Genomic DNA, 8,692 nt, shown 5'->3' on the forward strand with positions numbered 1-8,692 from the left:
TATTTATGCCATGGTGTTTTCTTTCAGAACAGGGAAGATAAGGTTCCTGTGGACCATCATGGGACTCCTTCTTTGAGGTTTCTTTTACTTTTTTAGTTCCCTCAGTGAACTAATATGTACATCATAGTCAACATGCTGTGTCTTCTCTTCCAGCAGCAGAGAAAAACTTCTGATTAATTTCTTTTTCCTTTGATTGTGGAGAATCAATCACGAATACTTTTGTTATTTAAACTTACTGTCAAGTCCATGCACATTTGGAACACACAAAAAAAACCCGCCATCAGGTGTTACAAGTGGTCAGGATTATTATTATGATTACTTCCAGAAACTATAGTGCACTGTAATCTTTTCTCATGCCCTTACCTCATTTTTCACTGTGCAGGAAGGTGGCAGTGGTAGTGACAGGTAATGATCTTTGTTACCTAAGATTTGGGAGGTACAGAAACATTTTCTTTTACTGTGTTGAACTGTTTTTTTAAATGGAGACCTGCTGCTAATAGCAGAAAAAGCAGGTTGTGTGATACCAGATGAGGGTGACTACCTGTCCAGCTGAGCTGTCCTTTCTTACTATCACTTTGTGTTCCTAAGGGCAAAAGGCTAGCATCTTGTTATTCCAAAGTGTCTGTAAAAGTGCTCAGAATTTACAGCACTTCCAAGATCTGACAGCTGAATGTTAAACCATGAATCAAGTGACTGGTATATATGGGGATGAATTTGGTCAATGACATCTTTGTCGTCTAAAGCACTGAGTAACATAATTTTCAGTTTTTGTTGTCTTAAAGAAAACTGTTCTAAGCAACTATGTGACTTTTTTTTTAACCAGTATCACCTAGAAGACTGAACAGAAGGGAGAAAGAAAGCTCTTTTTCTATAATGTCCTGTATGCAATTGAACCACAAAGTACTGCAGGTTGATCATAGTATTCATTTTAGAATGCTCACAATTTTGCCTACCAGAAAGTGCCTCTTCAGTATTATCATGGACTGATGTATAGAGACTGCATAAAATACACACATAAACACACACACTGATCACTTCTCTATTAATTTAATTTTCAGCTAGTTCTCATATCTCTGTGAAGAAATGTGGCTGCAGAAATACCTCTGTTTCTTACTCCTTTCACTCCCTTCCCTTCTCTTGCCATTTTTATTTTTAAAAAAATATTTCATTGACTTCTCTTTCCATTTGTTTTACAGTTCTATTATGATGTAAATATATTGTATAATATACAATATTATCAGGAAAAATCAGATATTAACCACACAATATCTATCCATTCATCTAGCTCATTCTCTCCTTTCTTGTATATTTGTCCTCTGCTTTTGGATAGCGAGAGTCAACTGCTCACTTTAACATGGCAGAGTGGTAATGGAGTTCCCAGGGATTCCCCCTGCATGTTCAGGAGCAGGTACTGTAGCAGGGCTGCATTCACTGCACGCAGCTACATTCTTGACTTGCATTTCCTCCAGAATCAGAATTACCTCAACCTCCAAGCTAGCCTAAGCCAAGATTTCTTATTCTTGAACTCCTGGGATTTATTTTCAAGCATTTTATGTCTCATTGTTTTTTATTGTTTTGAGAAAATATTGCTAAGGGCTTGAAGGGTTTTTTTTCATTTTTAACTTTTGAATTTGTATTCTCATCACTGCAGTGAAATTAGCAACACAGAGCTTGCAACTATTTTCAGAAGCTGAAATTATCAGTTTTCCATTGCAGAATATGTGATCTGAGAGACCGTAAAATTTCAGTCTGGTATGTGACATTTGTGAGCACATCAGTGCAAATGTCACAGTAGTGCACTGGACAGCTACACACCAACTCTGAACTATTTCTAGGTTTATAATAGTCATGGCTAATAGCAGCACATATGTGCCACATGTCTTTTTATATCTCAATATGGAAAGGTCATGACCTCCCTTCTAATGTCTGATTGCCTGAAGGAACAACAGGCAAATTAGCATGTGTCCAGTTTGCTATTTTTCATCAGATTCTTCATAATACCCTCAGATTACAGTTGCACCTTGCACCAGTCTTTTGCTCTTGACATCAAACAACCAGGAACAGCATTGACCTGTCTGAACTCAGTATGTCCAATCATGTCTGACTAGAAACTCACATGCATGAAACTTCCAACCCGCTTGTCTGGGCAGATATGTTCATAAAAGCAAAATGGTTACAAGAAGTTCTTCCTCCATCTATGACAGTCTGATACACTGAATGTCACTTTAGTGTTTTTTCAAGAACTAGGACTTCACGAAGTGGATATCTGAAACACTTGAATATCTTTAGATCTTGAGAAGAGGAATTTGTATAACAAAACTTCTTCTGGCATTTTGTGGGACAAGCAAGAAAATCAGAAAAACAGCATTAAAAAGATGGTGGTATCAAGGAAAGATCTGGCAGCTGTACTACTGAGAGTCGTGTTGTTATAAGATGCACCATAAAGAGCAATATTGATGCTAACTTCTCTAATACTAAAGATCATCAGGAAGGGTATTTTCAAACACCACAGCAGAGGCTGCAGCTGGAATATAAAGAAACCCAGTGAAATAACAGTCAAGTCTCAAAAATCCCTTAAGTGACAAAATGTTACCTGAACAGTGAGAACATCTGCAGATCAACTCCTTGGTGTTAATGTTGACAACCAAAGAAAACTACTCAAGCACTAGTTTCCATCATTTCTCCTGTTTCTATCTGTTACAGCCTGTTGGCATATAGATAGAATTAAGAGTATCTACCACTGGAGGAGCCCAACCAGCCTCTGTCACTAGAGTTCATATTCTTGCCACCTTAAAAAAAAGGGTCATGCTGCACTTGGAGACCTCTGAGGCTCTTCTCCATTTCCTACACAGGACTCTGCACTTTCTTAGTTGTTGCATCCAGCTCTTCAAGGAACAAGAGGGGTTTCACCCCTATCAGTTAATGGTTGTGAAATGAAAAGTCTCTTTTTCCAGCTGTTAGAGCTCATCAAGTCACAATATAAGCCCTGCCTTTATCTTGTTTTTACAAACATAGTGCAGATCTTTAAGAAAAACCATCTGAGATGTGTAAAGCAGCAACATGGAGCAGTGCATCAAACTGACAAAAATTATACCTTCAGCATGGAACCCATGGCACATGTGAAGACCAGAAGTGATGTATTCCAGTCAGCTCTGGCTGAAGGCTATGCCATTCCTTTCAAAGGGTGCAGTGGTGGGAGGAAAGATAGAGGAAGTTTCACGTGCAGATGTCTGTGCTTGCGCATTGCCAAAGGAAGAAAGAGTGCTTACATCATCGGTAATGTGGTTCTTCCTAGTGGTGTGACTGACATGGATCCCATGTCCAGCTTTCAGCTCTGATGCTCAGCACTTGCCATCACAAGTTTTGAGCTGTTAAAGTACTAAAGGCCACTCTTGGTGCCTCCAGGTTTTTTGCCATTGTACAGAGACCTGAGAGTGGTCATGACCCACGTGTTTCAGTTCCACTTGTGACTCTGATTTGCAGCTACTCAATTTTTAGTTTCAGGCCTGTTCTTTTATAACAGTAAGAGTCCTCATAACAGCATTCAGTCATTGGTTAGAATGTCTGGCAAGTTAATAATGCATGAAAAGTGTGCAGCAGCCACACAAAATGCTACCTTCATTGTCTTTCAAATATGAGAACTACAGTCTTTCAAGTCTTACCAGCAAACTAAGCTTCAGCTACATTGCCAAATCAGAGGGATCAGTGGAGTCAGCTTTGCAAGGAAAATCCTTTGCTTTTCATTTGGGTTTTTTTGGGACTGGATCGGAAAAAAATTTTTGCAAGACTGTATACTATCCTCCTTCTCTTTAGAAATACTTCCAGTTTCAAACTCGTAGCTCAGTTTTGTCTGTGCATCTGAGTAGTAGGACATCTGAGAAGAAAGTGGCAGCAGTGACAGCAGTGACAGCATTTGAGACTATATTGACCAGACCTCTCCAGTATAACTACATAATACTTTTTGCATAACTTGTTTGTCACTTATATTTAATCACTTTATGCTTGAATAATTTCATGATAAAGCAAAATGACTGTAGGATCAATGATCCACGTCGTCCAACTGAAGTGAAAGAATCGAAATGTTCCTTAATCTCAATATTTACAGCTGCTGTTTGTTACATGTGTTACATAAGCCCATCTATAACCTGAAATTTATTATTGAATGCTAGCTTTATACGAAATTATTTTGTTGATGCATATAAGAAGTGCACAAGATTGTTATGAGCATGACATGGCGCCTGTTACCATTAATAAATGAATACCAAAGAGATCTATGTACACCAAAGCAAAGATGATGACCATTCAGTGGGAGGAAGAGCCTGCAGATTATTTTAAAGACTTTGGTTTGTGGGAAACAGGCTTTGTATGATGTATTTAATGAAGAATTCACTTTGGGGCCAAAGAGGTATGTTTTGTAAACCTGCTTTTTCTCTCTCTGCAGCTCAGAACACTGGAATCTCAACTTTGTACAGGAATTCGTATGGTGCGCCTGCTGAAGATATCAAACATAACCAGGTAAGTACAGGGACTAAAATGTTACTGTTCCAGATGTCAAAAGACCAGTGCAACATTGTTTATGGAAATGGGAAAAATTTAAAAATATCACAAATAAACAGATTGCTTCATGTAGAATTTTACTCCTGTGTCCAAATCAAACACCTGTGTTTGAATATGGGAACTGAAATGAGGTCCTGAAGGTCATTTACTCCTTGATAGCAGTTCTAGAAATAGAAACTAGAAACTAGAGTAGTTACACTCCTTTGTGCAGCTGTAATATCGGGCCAAAACTTGTAACATCACTTGTGGGACTGCTAAAAGTAGTGAACTTAGGCAGCCTTTCTCAATCCCTTCATAGAGTGCAATACAAATATTTGTTTTGAACAAATATCATGAAGTTTGGGCCACAGCAGTGCGACTGTTCCTGCCATCTTGAGGGAACATTACTAACATGTGCAGAGCAGCAGGATCCACAAAGTGTTCTCACATCAGTGTCTGAGCATTGGTATTCCCAGTGATAGCCATCTGAGGAATGACAGGCTACCTTTTGCAGTCACAAAGTTTGCCCAAACTCACAGAGGTGGCATGAAGCAGGGGATAGTCTTCTAAGATAGTCATCATGTGTTTTTACATTTCAGATTTCAATAAAGTCTCAGCTATAAAATCAGAGATTCACTAGGGATGTCTGAAAAAAAAGTGTGGCGACCTTAGGTTAGAGGACTGTCTCAGATTTATTTTTCTGCTCATCAAAAACATTCCCACTTCAAGGTACCAACAACACAACAATGTCAATTTGAAGTATTGAGGAGGTGTTAAGAAGATGCTTCTGCTTAACAGTAGCAGAAGAACCTATTTCAGGGCACTTTTCTCATGTCAGTGCCCTGAACACTGTGAATGGTTTTTAAGCATATGGTTTCATCTCTTCCCCTAAATGTCACTTCAGTCAAAGGCAGATGCAAAATGTTTAGCACCTTTAGAATGTAAATTGATTATATTCAAATTCTTCGAGGCTGAGTTTTGGTCACCAATATTTGCATTATACAGTTGCAAGTTACATACAGATTGTAGTTAGGAAAGTGAAGTATAAGCTATGCTGGATTAACTACTTTTGACATAAACGAGCATCTTTTGCAGCAATAATATTAAGTAATAAATATATTCGATAATAACAATGCAATTAAATAAATGTAAAGAAATAAAATGACAAGGCAGAGCTGTGGAATTAATTCACTGTTAAAGCAGTGCTTTGATCAAAGTTAAGATAATGCACAATTTTGTATTTTTAGCATGAGAGATGTAAGTGAAATTTACTCCTTCCATCCTGTTGCCTACAATAAGTTGTATCTAACAAGCTGTGGGTATTGCTGTCTTTCAGGTTTCAACACAGCCAGTTCCACAGGAGCCCAGCAGAAAAGATTATGAACCATATCAGTCATTTCAGAATTCAACAAGAAACTATGACGAGTCCTTCTTTGAGGACCAAGTGCATCATCGTCCACCTGCAAGCGAATACAACATGCACCTGGGACTAAAGTCAACTGGCAACTACGTCGACTTCTACTCAGCTGCTCGTCCCTATAGTGAACTTAACTATGAAACAAGCCACTATCCAGCCTCTCCCGACTCCTGGGTTTGAGACTTGGGCAGATACAAAAGCTCCAGGAACTGTGCATGTGCATGCATACCACGAGACATTTTTTTTCCTGCAAATTTAGTTTGTTAAAGCCTGTTCCATAGGAAGGCACAGATAACCAGTATGGAGAAAATTAAGAGATTTTTTTAGAAGGGTAAAAGATATGAAAGCTAAACCTGGGAGTAATTAGAAAGAAATATATATATACATATATATATTTTACAGTGTGGGGCAACTTTACTGTTGGCCTGTAGAGTCTAAAGTTGAGTGCTGTATATTGAACGTGGCTGAAGGAAGGAGGAAGAACATGACAGTGGATCTGGGTCAAGAGTTAAGCACAAGTTACTGAGCAGCATACATACTTTATGGGGAACAGCTTCTCACACCTTGTTTAATATCCTCATTCATTGTGAATCTAGGCTTCAAGTTGCATTTGGGGTTTCCTCTGTACAGCAAGATGTTTCTTGCCTTTTGTTAATGCATTGTTGTAAAGTATTTGATGTACATTACAGATAAAAAAAAAGGTGCATTGTGTATATTACACCAATGCCACAGTGTTTCTTCATCTATGGTTCTAAATATTGCTTCAATTTCAAATTTTGAAAGATGTATGAATTTCCAGTTTTTTGTTTTCTTTTCCCCAGTGCGTTTTAACAAAAAAAAATCAAAAAAAAATCAAAAAAACAAAAAGGAATATTTAGCAGTATTGTTTGTTCTGATATGTGACTTTGTTTGTGGCAACTCAAAAAAAAGGCATTCAGCAGTTTCTGACAATTAACATTCATCATTCCACACTCCTTGTCAACAAAGTGCTTTTTCACTGCCTAAAATTTTAGATGTAGATATTTGAAATAGATTTTTTTCATTTATACCAGTTTTCTTTATGATGATACAGTGTTAAAAGAAAATAAATTACAATTGATCTGTCATCCATATTTGCTAAGAATGTCTATTTCCAAGAACCTACCATACAAATACACATTCTTACTCGTGTGTGTCCACGTATGCATAGTATTCTGTGTGCGTGTGTTTGAGCGTGTGTGTTTGTGTGGTGTAATTCTTATTTTCATCCAATGTTCTCCTTGTTGAGCTTCAGTTTTTGTTTGATTTTCAGTTCTTTTAAACAGTGGAAACTCCAGTATGTGCTTTCTCTGACTCACTTCCGTAACCATTGATAGCAATTCAACATTGCTAGGCCACATGCTCACAAAAGAAGGGGTAGCTGATTTTTTATCACCAACTCCATCACCCTTAGGTGCCATTTCCTTTAAAATAACATCTTTTGATCTCCTCTTGAGGAAATTTCATTACTCTCCAGCCACCAACCAGTAAGTGCTCAAGGAAGGCAGAGTTTGATCTTGCCATCTCCCTGAGGGAATGCAAAACTAAGACCCATCAGACTTTAATCTGGACTCTCCAGACTCTTTAGAAGGGTCCATTTCTTGAACCATTAGGACAATCATTTATTTTAACCCATACCAAAAATAAAAGCCAACACCCAGAACACATTCCTCAAATATGATGATAAAGACCATTTCTGTGCATTTAAAGTGAAATTCTAAAAAATGTAAGGGACAGAGGATTTTTTTTTAATTTTAAAAGTAAACAACAGCTACATAGGCTAGGAAGCCAGAAGAGCTGGCATATTCATCTTAGCTCTTGTAATGCTGGAAGGAAAAAAAAAGAAGCATTTCTTCATTTCCATGATTCAGGCAACAAACAGTTCAGCATACAGTTTTCAGAGCATAAGACCCACCACTAATGGAGTAGTTGTAAATTGCTTAAATTGCCAATAAGGAATTTGTTTTAGGTTGCGAGCATTTCTGTGGTTAGTCACTGTAATAGTTTTAACATCACCTGGCACACTTCTGGCTCTGCCCAGGGGGAGGAGTCTCTCACAAGTCATCACCTGCTCTATAGGACGCAGCCCAAGTAGTTCATGCAGGCAGGTATTGTGATGTAGAATTGGTTTATTGGTAATCTAGGTCTATAGTTTAATCTTTTGGGCAGCTTTTCCCAGTGTACGATATGTAACCTTTGCTCTTTGTAGTAAACAAGGGGAAAAAAATAGCATGCAAAAAACTTTTTAAAAATTTCAGAAAGGGTGGGTGGGAGGGGCGCAGTGGGCCAGATGTATAGTGAGGTAGATAAAAATACTATTCATAGTTTTGGACACAGGTTGTTTATATTTTATTTATTACATTGATTTTAATAAGTGACATTTGCAGTGCTCTTTTGAACAAAGCACATTTTCAGTATAAAAACTTTTTTTTAATAAAGAATGTCACTCGCAACTGGAAGTTCTTCTTGACTGCCTGACAAACAGCAGGCTGGTGCAGCTCTCCAGGCACAGGTTTGCCAACAGGCCGAGGGGATGCATCGTTCTGTTTGAAGCTCTTAGGACAGGAGATTATTGTAAGTTGGATATATTTCCATTCTTCAAACTACTGAAATGCCCACATTGCCCTCTTTCAGCTCCTCTTAGGAATTACTGGGAGTCAAATGTTGACCATTGCTCAAGTGAGAGATTCTGGATTGATGACGTGGCATAAAATACCTTTT

At 38.0% G+C, this 8,692-nt stretch overlaps 1 protein-coding gene across 7 annotated transcripts in view; it reads left to right on the forward strand.

Annotated features, from left to right (window-relative positions):
• CTNND2 (catenin delta 2) overlaps positions 1-8,216 on the forward strand; it is a 636,038-nt gene extending 627,822 nt beyond the window's left edge. For all 7 annotated transcript variants that reach the window (XM_030971656.1, XM_030971657.1, XM_030971655.1 and 4 more), the window contains 2 exons: positions 4,442-4,515; positions 5,873-8,216. In XM_030971656.1, coding sequence (XP_030827516.1) covers positions 4,442-4,515; positions 5,873-6,133 — 335 coding nt within the window. In that variant the 3' untranslated portion in view covers positions 6,134-8,216. The remainder of the gene's footprint in view (positions 1-4,441; positions 4,516-5,872) is intronic.
• Positions 8,217-8,692: the final 476 nt, after the last annotated feature.

Source organism: Camarhynchus parvulus, chromosome 2, assembly GCF_901933205.1.
Source record: "Camarhynchus parvulus chromosome 2, STF_HiC, whole genome shotgun sequence".
NCBI lineage: Eukaryota > Metazoa > Chordata > Aves > Passeriformes > Thraupidae > Camarhynchus > Camarhynchus parvulus.